The 18352-nt window shown below is 43.9% G+C and overlaps 1 protein-coding gene across 1 annotated transcript in view; it reads left to right on the top strand.

The window, feature by feature from the left end:
• Positions 1-17698, top strand: part of LOC308047262 (lysine-specific demethylase 2B-like) — a gene marked incomplete at its 3' end in the record, with an annotated part of 84639 nt that extends 66941 nt beyond the window's left edge. The window contains exons 13-14 of the mRNA XM_080355627.1: positions 5920-6006; positions 17645-17698. Coding sequence (XP_080211753.1) covers positions 5920-6006; positions 17645-17698 — 141 coding nt within the window. The remainder of the gene's footprint in view (positions 1-5919; positions 6007-17644) is intronic.
• Between the last annotated feature and the right edge of the window lie 654 nt (positions 17699-18352).

Below are 18352 nucleotides of genomic sequence, written 5' to 3'. Positions count from 1 at the left end.
GCAGTGGCCAACAGTTTAGATCCTCTCATAGTTTAGCACTTGTTATGTCCCATGTGTAAATATTGTACCTCAGAAAGTCTGTTTATATTTATAGTCTTCATCTGCCCTTTTTGGTCTAGTATCTTTCTGCAGTACCTTCTGAACTGACACATACAAAATATTAGTGATTGCAATGCAGAAGGTATATTGCCTAACATTTTCATTTGTGTTTTTTTTCTTTCACCTTTTCATTTTCTTTTCCTCCATTGCCCTCTATAGGTTGGTAATTATTCTCCGCTGGTTTTGGAGATGGTGTGAGGAGTGAGTGCTCACTAGTGACAGAACTTCTCTTTAGATTTGTAATATAGTGGAATATACCCCACCTGACCTAGGGATCAGTTCAGAGCAGCACGGCCTTGCTGCTTCTAGTCCCAGCCTTGCCTTGGAGCTGTGGCATCTAACTTGGTTAGATTTGCTGTGCCTTGTTTTCACATTATATAAAGTAGGGATATTAATTAATTTTTTAACAAAGCCCAGAGCAACATACTCTTGTAACTTTGTCGAGACTTGTCAAATAAGGCTGAATCTGTCAGCCTGTCCTCCTCAGGTCCAGTACCGTGGCGATATTGAGTGGGGGTCTTGTGTTTGGAGTGCTGGGTTTGCGCTGTTTCTGGGTGCAGGATGGTTCTTCAGCCACATGTTCTGTACACAAGAGCTGTGAAAGGGGAAAAATACGTGTTTGTGTGGTGGAAGGGGAGCCTGTGCGTTTTGAGTGCAAGTCGTGTAACAGCTGCTTAGCAAAGGCTTCAAAGGCAGTTAAAGAGGGCTGAACATATGCAGTGTGCACCGGAACCGTATTCCACAGCCTTGGAGCCTGCAAGTGCGATACACGGCCCTCATTTTGGGAAACCATGAGAGCTCAGAAAGCCTCACAAAATCAGCCACTTTGTATATGAAAGTGGACGCACATGCCCAAAGTTGTGGCTGTAGATTCACTGGCTCGCTGTGTGATCGGCCGTCCTCTAATAACAAATCAAAATGAACCTTCAAGAGCAGGGGTTGAATTTGTGGCGAAGCAGAAAGAATGGTAGCGCTACTTTTCCAAGCTTGATGCACAGACCACTTTTCACTCGAAAATAAACCGTCCCTTCTTGAAGTCCCAGAAAGGGGTACGGCACGTAGTAAACAGTGCAGATGTTCAGAAATGATCACGCATGCTCTTCTGATGACATACTGTGAGACATCTTACTAGAACACGGCAAGATGCCATCTGTGGGTCTGGTTGAAAGCACTGTGTAGGAGCATATGTTTTCATATTCCTCTCCAGGGTAGCAGATTCACTAGCTACAGAGATGGAGAACTGCAGATGGACATTTAGAAATAGGCCCGAGCAATGTCATTTTTGGTGATATTGTGCTTGCATTGGTATTGAGTGGGCATCTGCCAGTTAATTTGATGCATCTTGCAGAGTTGCAGTCTCGATGTTCCATCTCCTTTGATAACTGCCCGCTTCTGAATGCTCTCTCTTTGCCAGCACACACTGTAACCATGAGGATGTAGCTGAGCATCTGGATATTTACGGTTCCCTGCTGGTTAAAGAGCCTGTGACCACATCTAAACATGTATGCTGCAGAATCGTTTTCTCTGGAGTCACCTCTATGTTTGGTGAGCCTGTGACTGATTAGTCAGAGCAAGACCTTTAAAAGGACATTAACTCAAACGTTTTCTTGAACAGCATCTAAAGAACTGTTAAAGAACTTAAATAAAAGTTACCATAACTTTGGATACTGGCTTTACGAGGCGCGGATATGACTTTCAGAAAAGTTAGCATTATTTCAGAGTGATACTTGCAAAAGATAATGGTGTTGAAACTGTAATTGCTTAACGTTTCTGCAAAGCAGAAGTTCTGATCTTTAGCATCCAGATCCCAAACCAGGTGTGAGGAAGAGCAGGAACATACAGTTCATGTCTATCTGTGGAAACTTGATTTGCAAGGTTCACCCTGTGTGTCATAGAGACATAATGACAGAAGGAGGAATAGTTATTTTCCAGAATCAGTGTTTATCTCCTTGGCCGCTAAATCATATTCCCTCTTACTTTGTTACTAGTTTTCCAACTTGTACAGAAAATAATGTGGGGATTTTGCTGACAGCGTGAGCAGAACCCTGGCACCTTCGCCTCACCCTGGTGAATATCCAGAGCTTTCGGCTATGTTCACACGGTTTATTTCATGAGCAACCTGACTTTTGGGCATGTGGTGTGTTTATAATACATCCCACAAAAAATACCCTTCTAGTGCACCTATTTGAGAGCTATTTTTAACAAATGCATAGCAAGAACATGCTCTGACAAAGCCTGAAAACTCTTGCTCTGCTCGGAGAGTCTTAAACAAGTTTATTCCTGAAGAAAATAAATCTGTGTTTCTTGTAGCTGTTTCATTTCTTAATGAAAGAACACTCAGGAACGTTCCTGTATGACATGTCTTTGTCTCTCAGTAAGATAATTAATGTTTTCAGAAAACAGGATATGGGTAGTTAAACTGGAGAAAGGAAACCATTTTATTCAGTGATGTGAAGTTTCACAGAACAAATCAGGGTAACTCACAAAAAACTCTGCTTTACCATCTGAGCAAGAATACAGTAAAGGATGGGCGACTGGATTACTGCTTTTAGGGGTAAATACAACTACAGCTGTACACAGCTATTTACTGTCAAGTAGGTGAGACTCTTTGAAGTAATCTATTTTCCTTATGGGGAGGGAGATTGAAAACTAGACTAAGCCCGTGTAAATTCCTCGCACGTCATCTAAGCTCCAAACTCACTGCCACTATCTAGTGGGGACGCAGCAATCCAGAAGTGCCGAGCTAATGCCTCTGCAGACTGAGAACCCATTTATCACCGTGATCGATGGAGTGCAGCAGCGCAGGGGAGGCTCATTCGCTGAGCATAACGCGGGCCTCGCTTGGGGAGCAGGTCACTTCTTCCCTCAGCTCAAACAAGGAATTAAAATCTCGTCGGCTGCAGCTCCGCTGTATCGCACAGGATGCGTTCACCACCAGAGGAGCTTCTCGGAGGCCTCCAAACAGCACTTGCCGACAGCAGCGCTCGCACCGTAGCTGATGGCAGCTGAACCAGCCGCTGAGGCGATGCAATGCTCTGTATCCAGAGCGAGTGGGCTCTGTGTGAGCTGTGTGTGCGGCAAACACGAGGGGAAATTGTTGTACAGATAAACGTGCCCTCCCTGGGAGAGGACGGAGGGGCTGGAGTGGAGCTGGCGGCTGCCAGAAGATGCAGCCATCGCCGCCACGTCCATGCTGCTGGTGGCACACAGAGCCTGCACTCGGACCTTGTTTTCCGTATATACGTGAAATATGAAACAGTGCAACAACTCTGGCTCCCAATTGAAAAATTAAGTATCAACGGAACTGTTAGAAAAGCATCTACACTGATGAGGAAGAGGAGGAGGGAAAAAAAATCACTGAGAGGTAACTTGGATGGTGGCCTTGGGGACTGGAAGAGTTTCATTGTGTGGCTTCTCCACTTCATATTTAGCTACCAAATAGTGTGTCAGTCTACTAAAGATGCAACTGGGGTGGACTGACACATGAAGAAGAGAATGGAGAGGTAACCATCCTACTCCTTGGTGTAGTTTGCATCCCACATCACAGGACAGGTAGAGCTGAGCAGCCCTTTGATGGTGACAGTCTGCAGCCACATTAAACACTCTGCCAGTGCTGCCTGTCTGTACGCAGCCTCTGACTTCAGCACACAACACTTCTGTTCTCTTACCAGCAGGTAATTCCTTTTCTGCTCTTGGGGAGCAGGATTGTGAGATCTGCCTCCAAATAACGCCACAGACCTTCCCCACTTCAAAGCAAAAATGCTGCCCCTCGTCAGCAGAGGCTCTGGAAGTCCATCGGGGCAGAAGAAACTCAGTTTGAAGAAAAGAGTTTGTCAAATATCCGCAACTCCTTGGCAGCAGGAGAAGATTCTTGTGCAAGACAGATGATATCTACTGAAATATGTTCTTACTTTTTCTTGCCAAGAAATCTTACCCCCTTCTCATACTGATGACAGGAAAAAACCTCCCTCCACCAAACACATTTCAAGGGAGCCATTCCTTGCTGTGCTTTTGAAATTAATGGCTAAGCTGGATTCTTACATACTTAATCAACTTCTTTCCTTCATACCTGCTGTTGTCACCACAGCCTGTAAATGTAATGAATCGGGCAGCTTTGTGCTAGATGAGCATCGTGTTTGTTTAACTGGAGCCCCGTGGCTTTTCTTTATCTTTTTTTTGGGTTGTTTTATTACATTTTGTAAGCAGGTGAACAGTAGTCTGCCTCCCTGGCCTGTTGTGTGCTGACACCCGACACTGCAGGCGCTGCAAACGTGGCTTGGTTATGGTTCTGCTGCTCAGACATCCATTGTTTTCAGCTGGCTGAGATGATAAACTGCCATAGTTTTACATTTCTTCTTGGGTAACATTGCCACGTGATACATATGATAACAAGAAACCTTCATTATCCTGCCAAGTTCTTGGAATATACTCTGCTTTCTATTGAACTCGGAGTCTCTGACAGTCATTAGTAGAAGTGTTAAGGTTTTCTGTCTTACAAGCTTTTAAATCCAAGAGTAGCAAAGTAAAGAGGGATTTATTTGTCCTTTGTTTATATGGCTCTCAAGCTGCTGCCTTGTTCTGGAGAATGTTGGCTTTGCTATGAAAACTAAAAACACCTTCCATTTTTAGGACTGAAAACTAACACCATCTCAAAATAAAGAGGACAGGAGAAAAGAGGTGCTCGCTTAACCTCAGCTCAGCCAAGGGTTAATTTACCGGTGACTAGTCCGTATGTAGAAGTCGTTCACTGTTTCACTGCAAGAATATTCAGTTGAAGGTACAAGACGGGCTTTGCAGCCCAGTCAGGCTGGGACAAGCTGCGTTTTACTCCTGACCAGCCGGGCTGTGCCTATGCAGGCTCCCGAGTGCAGCCACAGTGCTGGCCTGACAAAGCTGGGCTTGTACTGGTCTTGCTTCTTTTGGTCGTTGGAGCTGCTTTCAAACTAACCAGCATTGAGAGCAGCCTTACTGGGATGATGGTACCTGAAGCAGCAGCGCTGTGCCGGTGCTGTTAGTGAAGCATCTCTGATCTAAGCACAGACTGGGGAATTGGGCTGAATCTGACAGGGCCTGAGCGGCCCCAGGGATGCTCCTTTAAACCTGAGTTTAGCTGCTAGTCTGCCTGCTCAGGCTCTCGGGGCCTGGAACATGCTGTGGTGCTCTGGGCTTTAGCTGGATGATTACAGATGAATTCCAGCTGCACTTCCTATTAAAACAATTACTGTATTTTAAGCTTATTTTGTATAGTGTGTGAAATTTCTGATTATTAAAGCTCTGTGCTGGGGACTCAGAGACCAGTGCCTATTGTTGTCTAATTAAGGTTTTTCCAAGAAGTTGGTATACTTGGAAGCAACACCGTTGTACTTCGTTGTCTGGGATTATCTCCTAAATTCTCCTACGAGGTAATTTCCAACCTGCACTCCTTGTTTGTTTTCTTGGAGCGTTTTTCCCATTAACCTATTAGTGCTTATTTGGGCTTCAGTGTTCATCAGCACAGCAGAATCCTCCTTTTGACTTGTTTTTGGTTTTCATTTGTCACACCAATGTTAGAGAAGTCTGTAATATTCCAGGTGATTCATGGCTGATTTCGCTGTCTGCTTTGCAAGAAACTTCACATCTTGGATCTTAATGACAGGTGCGGGAGTTTCAGTGTGAAATGGAAGTTTGGAAGCAAAAGTAACTTGCAGAGATGTAACAAGTCAACAGAGATCTTGTCGCTCCATCTCTCAGCAGCGTGGGGTATTGTCTTGTGTGAGTCTCTGCGTTCTTCAGTTGGAGAAAGATTTCTCTGGTTAATAAAGGCCTTTTCGTTCACAACAGAACATCCTGAAGGAACATGCTGATGATGACCAAAATCTTGCCATTTCGGGAGTCCCCGTGGTCAGCTGGCCCAAGAAGACCACAAAGGTAATGAGACGCAATTATTTGCTAATTATTGTTGTGCTAGATCTTGGTGTTTCTTTCTCTATAATCTGACATAGTGCTATATATCATGCTTTGGCAGCTGCTGGCATTTTTAAGGTGAAATGTTATTTTTGATGGTTTTATGATGAGGTGTTAAAGACCATGAAAGCACCTCAGCAAGGAGAGAGCGTTAAGAGTTTACATTTAAAAGGAATTTGTTTGGGCCTCACTTATCAGTGTAAAACTTTGATATGTCTTGGTCATTTACTAGTCCTAGTTAAATCTAAAAATGTTGATGTGACATTTTGGGCAAAATTAAATTAAGTGTAAATCCTACAAAGTGGTCACTTAGTAAGCGCTTTTATCTGGGTGAGAGGGTGTTTTTTCTCTCCCGCTGTGAGACCTCCTGAATTCTCTATACAAATATGCCACTGGAACTGCGGAGGGTTGTTTTCTGTCCCTGTGTTTTCATTTTTCCTCCTGTATATCAGAGTAATTCACTTTGCAGGACAACTGTGAGCTTTGCTTCATTAATGTTTATGAAGAGTTTGAAATAATTAACTAAAGAATAATGTCAGAAGGCTGGATGTTATTTATAACAGTGGTATGTTTACCACACTCCAGTTATGCAGCATGCTGTAAAAGCAGCTTTGCTTATTTAGAAGATGCCTTATCGCTTCTATTTTTACTTTCATTTTTCACTGGGTTAGTTTTACAATACATCATCTCTCTAGAAATGCTGAAAGGGTCGGGCAGCTTAAATCAGGCTTCTATCTGGAAATCTCTTGTTGTAAATAACTTTCAATTAATTAACTGAGAGAATTCTTTTCCCCGTTCTCACTTTTTGCACATCATCACGTGTAGCCATGAGAATTTGCTGGTTTCACATGGGCAGTAGGAGACACAACTATCAAAGTGCCAGAGGAATTGGGCAGAACAAGCACATCGTGTTCCTTCCTGGTTTCTTTTTGGGTTTTAGCTGAGCACGTTTCAGATAAGTCACATCTCGTTAAATACGTATTTCCCTTTTAGCTTCTAATAAATCTATGGGAAGGCGCTTTGTGTATAAAACGTTTTATGTTTAAAAACAACACGGAAAACCTTGAGAGGAGCAGCTCGGATTCTCCAGCGCTTGGGTAGCTGCTGCTTGTTCCTCAGCCAAGTGCATGAAGCAAAATCTCTGTGTCCAGAGGAAACAGAAAACAAACCCAAGAAACAACTGACTCTTGTGCCGTATCTTTTGAGCTTGTGGTAGAAATGAAGATCTGAGCGTTGAGAGGCTTTTAGAAACATTGGCATTTGCTAATGTTCTTGTTTGCTGTACTTTGGAATCCTTGATAAACGCTTCATTTCTTGTATTTTATTTCTGTAACTGTAAAAGATTTGTAGCTTTTGTGACTTAAATGTTATCCCTCTTGGCGAAATCCACCTTGCTGACTGCAAGGGCTTTTTTTAGCTTTCTGCTGTTTATTTTCCTTTACCCTTTCTGGAAGCAAAAACCTCTAGGAGGCATCACTCCCAGTGCTGAGGTGTAACAAGCACACACCTCAGCTAATAACAAATATGAAGAAAACTTTAAGAGAAAGGCAGTCTTTAGATTGAAGTTTGGAAACAAACAAACATTTTTAACAGAAGGAATCCTTTCACCGTTCTCTTCATATTTACTTTGCTTAATCTGTGGTCAGTTTGTATTATGTCTTATGTTTTAGTTAAAAGCTACACATGCGGGTATGGCTGAATGTTTCCCCAAAGGACTTTGTTGGTTGGTTTCTAATTGGCAAATCTCTGTGTCATCTTCAGTGTTGCAGCTCTTTCCCTTGTCTGGGAACAAGGCTGGGAAGACACATCTTAGAGTTGAGCCTTTGAGTCCCAAATTAAAATACACTGGAAAGACAATATAGGGGAGATTTGTATAAAGGCTGTGCTGGTAGCTGAGCTTGGTTATTTCTGCTTTGTTCCCTCTAAGTCCTGATAATGAAATAGAAGATTTTACAGAGAATAAAACCCTTAGGGAGCAGGAAACTCCCTTTAAAATTTGGATTGTAGCTGGTGGAGCAAGTCTCCATGGGCAGAAGATTCCACAAACACTGAGCACAAGGCAGGGGAGTAAAACCTACCAGTGAGTTTGCTTTCTGTAGCATTGCTCTTGTAATATATTCTCAATACTTAACACCTTTCCTGGGATACTTGTATTCAAAAGGAGAGACAGATTCCACACAGCGTGGTAGCCACCTTTCTGGGGCTGGAAAGAAGATATTGTAGCTGGCGTATCAGCTTCCAGGGAAACGAGGATTGTCTGATTCCACGTCCATAAAGTAAAAGAAGGGAACTGAAATGCAGAAAGAGGAGCTAACAAATGGAAAAAGTGGCTCTTGCTTTCTCCCAAGAGAAGGCTCCTGAAGATATTTAGAAAGACAAGAGCAGCAGATGGAGAAGGAAGAATAAAGCCAGCATTACGTGCCAAAACATTTCAAAGAAAATGGAAATTACTGTAAAGAAAGGAGGGGAAGAGACTAGAAACAGCGAGAGAGCAGGATGAGGAGAGGGGCAAGTACTGGAAAGGGATGGAGCAGAAAAAGCATAGAGCGAAGGGAGAGACGGATCCCTGGAGTAGAGACAGAGAATGACTTAAACTATGTGAATAATCCACGTTGTGGAAGGGCACGCTTAGTTACATTGACTTGCTCTTGGAAGAACGAGCCTTTAATGATCTGAATAATTTTTGAAGCAGCAAATAATATTTCCCTTTGAAATTGAGTCACAGTTTCTTTTACGTGTCGTTAGCGCTATGTGCCAGTGTGTGCGCAGCTCTGTGCTGCAAAAAGGCTGTGAAATCCTGGGGTTCGGGCAGAAACATGTTCACTGCCCTTAAATCACGGTGGATAAGGTGTTAACGGGCAAGACGTTAAACTAAGTCGGTGAAAGATCCATCCATACATTGTAGCCTCGTGCCACTTCGCTCCCGTCTGCCTTTCCTAACGGCATTTGGGGCTGTTGGTTCACTCGCAAAAAAACCCACCTACTACTTGAAACAGAAACAGAAATAATGATCAAAAATGTTTTTGTGAGGAGGTAAATGGGTGACATTGGATGATTTTGTGGTTAGTGTACAAAGTGAGAGGCTCTGCTGCAGCCTCCTTGTGCTGCACGAGGGGCAGGGCGCGTTCCTGCGCCTTGAGCTGTTCCGTACGGAGATGCTGTTTCCTATCCTGGGAGATTCTCAGCTGAAATGAATGTTTATAAAGATCTGTGACTTCTTCAGCAGAAAGTTTTGTAGTAAAATGTACAAACCGTTATTATTTTACAGTAATAGAGAAGTGATGTGTGATGGTGGTTTCTGATAATGATTCATGTACCAAAATATCTGACTTTGCCAGGGATCCTGGGATATGTACAACAACCCTAATTTAGGCATCTCAGAAATGTAAAATGTGAGACAGAGGGGATATTTGGAACCTGTTTGTCCTGGTGACTGACAGTCCACGCGCCTTCAGACCCAGCAGCACGTTTTTGCAGCCGGGGGTTTGTAAACCCCATCCCCATTCCTTTGTTGGGCGTTTGTGCAGCAGTGAGTTATCCTCGCTGGTGCGACGCTGAGTTATCTGTGGGGTTTCTGCAATAGTAGTCTGATGTCGGAAAGGAAGAACTCCATGGGCTTTGCTGCCTTGAAATGGTGAGTTCTTAAGTGGCTGAAGAGGAGAAATAATCCTAATTGAGTCCTTCCCCATCCCTGGCACATGAACTGGGTGGTGTGAAAAGAGAGCAGGGCCCACGTGAAGCCCACGGTCCAGATTTGCTCAGCCCCACAAGACCAGAGTTCCCGTTTTATCTGCACAGGGATCAGAGGTAGCGTTTTATTTAAGGAACTCACAGTATGGCCCAAGCAGAAAACATGCATTTTTCAAACCACTTCCTATTTCTGGAAGACAACACTCAACTCTGGTAGCATGTAATTACACTCGGTGGCAGTGCCTTCTGGTTTTATTGCGATAAAGATCTTTACTTGTCTATGAAGAGCAGCTATAAAGAACTGAAATATGTTTGGACTCTCTTGTTCTGTGAAGAGTTAGAAATGCAGACTGCGAGCCAGATTCTCATCTCTTCTACCTGGCACAAAGCTAAAGCCGCTGCATTTGTAACGATAGCAAGTGTCCAAATATATATGGGCCTGGCTGTGAGCAGGAGATGAAGCTGTAACTTTCAATAGCTGGTTAACAACTGCAATATGTGCCTGTTTTTCTGATGCCCATTCCAACACTTTTTCTATGTAGTGTTTACCTGTTGGTTTTTAAGAGAAGAAACTTGAAAAGCATAATAAGGAAATGGTAATATCCTTATTTAAAGGAGTACTTTTAATTTGTAAAGGCCGCAAATAGAAATTTGAATTGGATTATGTTTTTTAAAAAAGCAAAACACGCCAAACAAAACGTATCTGCACTTGGCAATGCAAATAATGGTCATAGCGATTTTACTAGAAATCTTGCAAAATTGTACAGATACATCCCTATACCTGAAAAAGGATGAACTCCTAAGAACTAATCCTTGAGAGACTGAGCAAAAGATTTTCTGCTACCCAAACCACACCATGTATTTGATCATCTTTCTCACTGCCCTCTATTCTAGTTCCTCTATAGGTACTTTTGAGATGCGGTTGGGTATGGGACTCCACAACCACCTATATTATTCAAGATGTGATGTTTCAGAGCAGAGACTAGAAAAACGTGTCTTGTTCAGTGTGGCACAACAAAGCTGAAGGGGGTGACTGTTGTGTAAGTACTTCAGGGAGTAAGAACACCAGGGGAGGAGAAGAGTTATTTAAGCTAATGGACAATGTTGGCATGAGAACAAGTGAGTGTAAACACACCAGAAATAGAGTTAGGCTGGAAATAAGATTTCTGGGTGTTGTTCATGGTCTGAACTGAGCAGCATACAAGAAAAACAGACAACTGTGATGAAAAGGGTGTTAGATTCTTAGAAATAACTTGTATTTTGAATAATAAAAGGCAGTGGGATTAGTCACCCTCAGTAGATCTGGAGCCCATGGAGGTCCTTGGGCACATTCATGTGTCTGCTGCCATTTTCCAGCTAGGAACCTTTTGCCCTTTTCATGGTATTTCACATTAAAAATGCTGGGAAGGGAAGATCTACCAGTTTTTGATGAGAGCTCCTTTATGGCTCCAGTTTAATGAACATATACGTGACATTACGCATTGGATCTAATTTAAGAAAGAGCAAGTAAATGGACTAAGTGGACAGAATAAATTTGATTGTACGCAGAAATTTGGGGTTGAAAACATAAATGCAAGTGTTTTGATAAACTTTGACTTGAAACCAATGTGTATTTCAGAAGCATGAGCATTGTTTTACACCGAGTTTTCTTCGAATTCAGAGGGAGAGAGGTGCTAGATGAACAAAGAACATTCCTGAAAACCTTTGAATAAATACTTCCAGTTTTTACTTGCTTGCTTACTAAGAATTCCTCCCATAGCAATCTCATAGCCAGCTCCGCCCCCAGAAGTAAGAGCACCGGGGTTCTAGTTACAGCAATTAGTGTTTTTAACCCGAGCGGTGTCTGAGACAGATCTGAGCACGTACAAATGGCACAACATCAAACCAGCATCAGTTGCAGGAGCTGCCCGGGGGCTCCCACCAGGAAAGCAACATTCCTGCTGGGAGCAGTGGGAGAACTCTGCCAGATTCCCTGGGCCAGCCCGGTCCTCGGAGATCCACTCGGGGTACGTCCTGTGGGGATACGGATGGCTTAGAAAGCAAATGCCGACAATTAAATATAAGCCCTTAAGAATGAATGTAAAAACAGAGTCATTCTAGTGATGGAAAAAGTCTAGGAATGGGAAGAAAAAAACCAATTCAGTGTAAATTGTTGTGTGATGTGTTTTTCTGGTTCAGATTCAAGTAAGTTTTACATCAGCCATTCCAAGTGGAGCAAGAGCAGAAAGGGGATTTAAACTGTCACATTTTGTCCCTGCCAGACACCAGCTTAAAGGTGTTTGAAGTGATCTCACACGGCACTGCCTGAACTCTGCTTGGTGTCAACAATCTTAAATGCTGGTAGTCTGCAGGAAGATTTGCATATACAAATATGTGTGTATTGTGAGTCCTTTTTGTTGATAAAAAGTCCTGATTATGAAGTTCATAATCTACTACAAATCAGACATTTTTGGTGTAGTTATCAGATGCTGATAATTAATTTCTCTTCCAGAAAATAACTCAAGTACAAAAGAAAATGAGTATTAAAATCAATTTAAATTTTTCTCTTTACCGATTTAAATTGTGATTGGAATCAGTGATTTAAATAACTTTGAATATTTTTTGTTCTTTTACACTATAGGATAGTAGATGCCGTGTGGTAGGAGAGAGCTGAAATGTATTCAGAAAGATATCCCAGTTCTGGTTCCTGACAAATCAATTAAGAAACAAAACCACATCGTTGAGGTTTGGGGGATTTCTTCTTTTTTCAGGGGACTTCCCACAGTAGCTCCGCATATGAAACTAAACCCTTTCCTTGCTAAATACACCTGGGAGCAGGAAACAACCTGACGCGCCAGAACTGAAGGCTCCTTCAGGAAAGGAGTAAAAGCTGTTGAAGCTACTGGGAGGTTCTGTCAAGCGTCTGCTTTCCTGGGGCCGCTCCTTGTTGGCTTGTTTATTTTTCTGAGCGCTGCTTCAGTCTCTTGTATGTGCGTCCTCAAGACAAAATCATTTCTGCGGCAGCTGCGTGCAGGCCAGAGGAGTTTCAGGGATTGTTCCATGTGTATCATACAGAACATGCCCAAAGAGCTTCGCCGCCAATTGCCTCGGTATTTTTCTAAAAGCTTTGCCTGGTGACTTGACAGATTATTTCTCACCTCAAGAGACTGTACTTGAAATATTGTGTCCCTTCAGGGAGTAATTATAAATAGCAAGGACTTGAATCAGCACCTTCTTAATCTTCCATCTTTGACTTAATATTTTCTCTTCTTATCAACTCTCAGCCACTTGCTTTGAGATCTGACCAATGGCTTTTTGTGATTAATACATCAAACAGGTAAATGAGAGCCATTTTGACTTTGAGTAGAAATGCGAACGGATTGGAAAAAATGAACAGACAGCTCTATTTTCAAACTGCTGTACTCCGAGTATCATACAAGAAGATTTATGTATTCTTCCCCGTTGTCATTCTTCTACCGTATGCATGAATATTCAGTAATGTGAATTTTTCCAGCTAGGTCCTGACTGCCATTTTTCAAGATAGCAGCTTTCTCCTTATTTCACGACAGTAGAAGTGCTGATGAAAATGACTTTAGTCTTCAGACCTTTTTTCTTAGTGCATGTGAAATGAGTTGACAGATGTCAAATTTAGCTTGACTGCATTCATTGCTGAGTTGGCCAACAAAACCAAACAAAAAGCCAAGGTTTGAACCTGATTTAAGTATTCCAGCATCCTTGTGCTCTCTCCCACCTGGACATTAAAACCATTTAGGCTTTGAGTTACGTATCTGAGATTGAACAGTTTTGTTTCTGGATCGAAGCACATTGGCAGAGCGGTGGGAAAGGCTTTTGTCATCCCACGGTACGTGCTGTGCAATCACAGACATTAATCCTGCGTGCACTTTTCAGAACAAAATTGAATTGTATGTTCTGTCCCTGAGAAGATGGCTTCCTTTTAGTTCTGTAGCACATTGAAATTAAAGTCTGCTGAGAATATAAATGAGGTCTTGTTTCAACTTTATGACTTTCCTGCAGGCACTAGTAGACCAGATAGAAGAGGTACAGAAGTGCTTTCCTTTTTGAAAATTAGCAAAAGCCGCGAAAGATATAGATGAATTGTGATGGAAGTGAAGCAGCTTTGAGACTTAGTCTAGTGCAGTTTGGTTGTTTATGTCCTGAATGTTTCCCTACAAATCCAAATCAGGTTTGTAGGTGACAGCAGGGCACATGAGGCAAACTGTCCTTCAGCTTTCCTTTTGCTCACCATTTGTTTGCCTCTGAATGTTTGGATTTGGTTTCTAGATGCTGCCCACGTTGGACATGACTGTTCCAGCGGTCTGTGCTGTGTGTCTGAGGGCACCGAGGCACTGTATGGAAGCAGGTTACATATTCTGGGTAACCCACTCTTTCAGCTACTGGCCACATCTATTTGCATGTTCCTCCACAGTGTAGCAGTCACTTCTTATCGTCTTAGGAGCCTGTGTCACTAGTTTTTAAATGTACTGACAGAACGTGGCTGTTGGAGACACAAACTGTGCCGTGGAAACACTCTGTGGCACAAAGATCTGTGGAAGAAGGAAGCGTGGCAGGTTTTCCTTCCTTTCCCAGGGGACAGTCCCAGTCATGCCATAGCTCTTCATGTAGAAAGTAAAAGGTAGATCCCGATCTGATGAGCTGTTTGAGTTTGGTACCTCTCTGTTTCCACAAATCTCAGTCTGCGAAAATAGGACACCTCAGCTATTCATTAGTATGTTCCCAAGATGCTCATGTCTTGTGTGGTGGATGAACTGGATATTTCACTACGCTGTTATTATATTTTTAAGGTGACAGGGTGTTGGGGTTTTGTTTCATTTTTAGGCTACCAGCATGTTCTGTCTGGGCTCTTGCTGGTTTGGGTGCTGCTCCCCTACTGCTCTGTAACAGTCCATAGTTGTCACCCTCCAAGAGATACCCTACACCCCTCGCCGCCTTTGCTTCTCCCCTGTTGGACACTGGTTGGGGAAGGATGTGCAGTAGGCATCACATGGAGGGAGCAATCAATGTATTATTTTGTCTTGAGTTACTTTATTTTGATCTAAGGTTGATCAGTCAGGCTGTTTGTTAAGGAGATTGTGATGGATACTCAGTGCATCTGATAACCGCTCATGTCATAGTTCAGATGAAATAGGTAGGAGGAAGTAGTAAGATCATGATACTAGATGGGTATTTAGGTTGTCAGAATGTCACTGCTGGCATTGAGAATATGACTGAAATATTGGCTGAAACTCTTGAGAAAAGTGTCATGAAATTTGCCCAGGCTCAACAGTTAAGATCATATTTCATATGAATGGACACTTACACCAAAACCAGGAACCTTAGAAAGCTATTTGGTAACTCTCTTATGCTGATACAGGTCAAGAACCATGATTCATGAACATCTCAGTGGGTTTCCTTTTCAGAAACATATGTGCTGGCCTCCAGAAAGCAGCAGCAACTCAAATCACAAGATCTTTTTTTTTTCAAGGACTTGTCCATAAACCAGTTTGAGGTTGTTTTTTCCAATCGTTTCCACGTAAATATTTTTTCTAATACCAGCTAAATATAATGTTCTATAAAGATGCATTAAAAGTTTCAAGGGAAGGTTGAATCAAAGATGTGTTTGTGCCACATTCAAAACTATTTCACCTCATACTCAGAATCACAGAATTAAACTGTAGTGTCTAATATGAAAGCACGGGTCCTTTGTAGCGCTGGTGACAGCAGCTGAAATCTATAGGTCCAAGAGATGCTCAGAAGCAGGTGAGAACAGCGCAGGGGTTGTAATCTTCCTCCCCACATCTTGGTTTTACTACTTAAGGATATTTGCATAAGAATAAAATCTGGTTCTTTGGCGCTCATCTGCTCCTGCTGTTGCTTCTTTGCTTAAGGTTATTGTCTCAGTTTGTGACAGCATAATTGGTTTCTGTGGAGAAGATTATGATATTGATGAGACTTATATATGACTTCAGGTGAGGTGCAATCAAAGCAACAGTTTGGAATGGAAGGTACTGTCTGTTTTCATGCAGTTTTAACTAAGGCTCATTCAGCAGTATAATTAAAGATATTATTTATTACTGAACTATATCTCACAAAGCTGAGGTACAGACACGGTTATGCCAATACAGGCATGACCAGGGTCAGTGCTGCTGATTTTGTTTTCTAAGCTGATGTAAACTGCACCAGGCTAGTCAAATATATGCTGTTCACACAAGGGTTGCTCATTATTTGTCGTAATTTACTGTTCTCTAGTGTAGACAAGCTCTAAGAATTGAGCTGGAAAATGCTCTCTTAATAGTTCTTTCTGTGTATTAAATATTTCTTTGAATGGTTAGCTGCTCTTGCACAAGATGAGATTTTTTTTTGAGAGAGAGCAATTATAATCAGAAAAGTTTATTTTATTATCTTGTTTTCCCCCCACCGATTCCCAATTTGCTCTTTGATATCATATCATATCCTATCCAGTTTTTTTAAACGCCAGCTCGGCAAAGCTCACCTAGCATTTGGAAATCATTCTGAGATGGTCTTGGCATGCGTGTGTCTTCTCTCCTAACGCAGGCCTTGTAATTAGAGCTCATTTGTCAGTTGTGTTGCTGTTGTGAGCAGCGGACTGGAACGCGCTCTCCTGTGGCAGCGCTGGTTTGATGTGGGTTATACTGGTGACCTGCTGCAGCCCAGACAGGCCAGCGCCACACCGAGGGCACTCGTGTGCCTTGCAGACGAGAGGAGGATGATCCATATCATGATTTAATTTGCTGTGAGTGACATTTCGCTGTGGTGTGACTGGTGGATCGTCCTTGGCGGATGTCACAAGTTGGGTGTTTTTCTGCTGTCTGGATTAGGGAGCCAAAAGGCTGGAGGAGACGGACAAGGTTACGTTGGGCCTCGTGTGGTGTCAGCACAGGCTCCTTGGGCTGCCCACGGGCAGGTGCGGGACCAGGCGCCTTCCTTGTGGACATCATCTGTCCTGCTGGAGGCCAGCTGTACAATGGCACCACGAACGCTGCTGTAATCGTGTCAGTTATCCTTGCTTCGTGGTTTAAAGCTCTCCTTTGTAGGACTGTCGTGAGATGTGTATCCCCCCCTTCCTCTCTCCTCCAGAAAACACTGGATTCTGGTATCACCTTGTGATTCAGAAAGCCAGGGCCTTAGGCACATGCCTTTTGTGCCTCAGCTTTCATCTGCTCCTGCCCTGGGTGGAGTACGGACACAATGGGGGAAGCGAGAAACCTGAGGAGACAGGCCGGACACATCCCATCGTATTCTGGAGAGCCTCATAGGGTTGTGTGAGTAAATACTTCACCCCTGGCATTGTGGATGAGCAGGATTGGGAGAATATCATCACATACCCCTAATTCAAGCTTGAGTTGGTGAGAGGACAGAAGTACAAACAAAAAATGGATATTTAAGGTGTTCAAAGTAAGGAAGGGGCATAATTACGTGATTTGCGTGGCTTTATCAGCAGTCGCCTGTAAATATGTGTTTGAAGTTTGACTGTATTTTATTACTTAAAGCTGAGTGGCCGGGGTTTGTGTAGATCGTGGTGTCACAAGGCTGTGAGCTGGCCTAAGGCAGCATCGCTGCTGGCTCCTGGGCCAGCTCCTGCCTCTTCTCCTGGGCTACCCACAGTGTTTGTGTGGCCATGTGGTATTTCAGGCCAGGGCATGGAGCTGAAACTCGTTTGGCAAAAATCCTGATGCAAGGACCATTAGATGTGCTTCTTTATGGCTCCTTCGTTGCTCAGCACATGCAAATATTTAATCTCATGTTTAATTCTGTGTTGTGGGCGTAGGAGCCAGAGGCAAAATCCTAACAATTTGAATGGAATCGGGACTTCCCCTGAAAGCAGGCCCATAAATCCAATAGGAAATTTAATTCTCAGCACTCAGATTCAGGCCCTGCGTGTCTTGACCCTCAGCTGCAATCTCTGGAGGGCAAAGGCAGCGTCTGTGTTCAGGTGCTGGCCCTGTGACCCTTGGATCCTCAACAGGTACCTGACTGACCCATGTGTAACATTTTATACTGCAGGGAAAATATTTTATTGTAAACCCCCAGGAGCAGATCGGAGTGTAGGGAGTAGGACTGGAAATGGTTCCGCAGGAGCACGCAAAACAGGGGGTGCCTGCACAGGGAGCATCGCCTCGCCTGCTCTCCCATTTTCCCCCGGCGCTGGTTCTGCCGCAGCAAGGGCATCGCTGCAAATCCCGAAGTTTTCTCGGAGCCTTCCTCCTCCTCCCGAGGGATGGAGGTTCCCTCCTCCCGTCCCGATCCCGGCAGCAGGAGGCGAGCCGGCAGGTAGCGAGGCAGAGGGGGGTGTGCGTGCGTCTGTCTGTCCGTCTGTGCCTCTCCTTTGTCTCCAGCAGCCGTGCAGCGCCGTGCACCCTGCGGGCGGCCGCGCATCCCCGCGCCGCGCATCCCCTCCCCTCGCCGCCCCGCTCGGCACACCCAGCCGGGCCCAGCATCGGCCCGCCCCCTCGCGGGGCTAATTACCAGCAGGGGGCTAATTGCCAGCGGGGTGTTCAAGTGTCCCCCTCCCGCGCCCCCATCGCCCCCGCCCCGGGCTCGGCCGAGCTCGGTGCCGGCGCTGCCCCGGCCGGGCGGCCGCGCTGTCCCCGCAGGCCGGCTT

Source organism: Nesoenas mayeri (genome assembly GCF_963082525.1).
Source record: "Nesoenas mayeri genome assembly, chromosome: 17".
Lineage (NCBI taxonomy): Eukaryota > Metazoa > Chordata > Aves > Columbiformes > Columbidae > Nesoenas > Nesoenas mayeri.
This window is presented reverse-complemented; position numbering and strand designations above follow the sequence as displayed.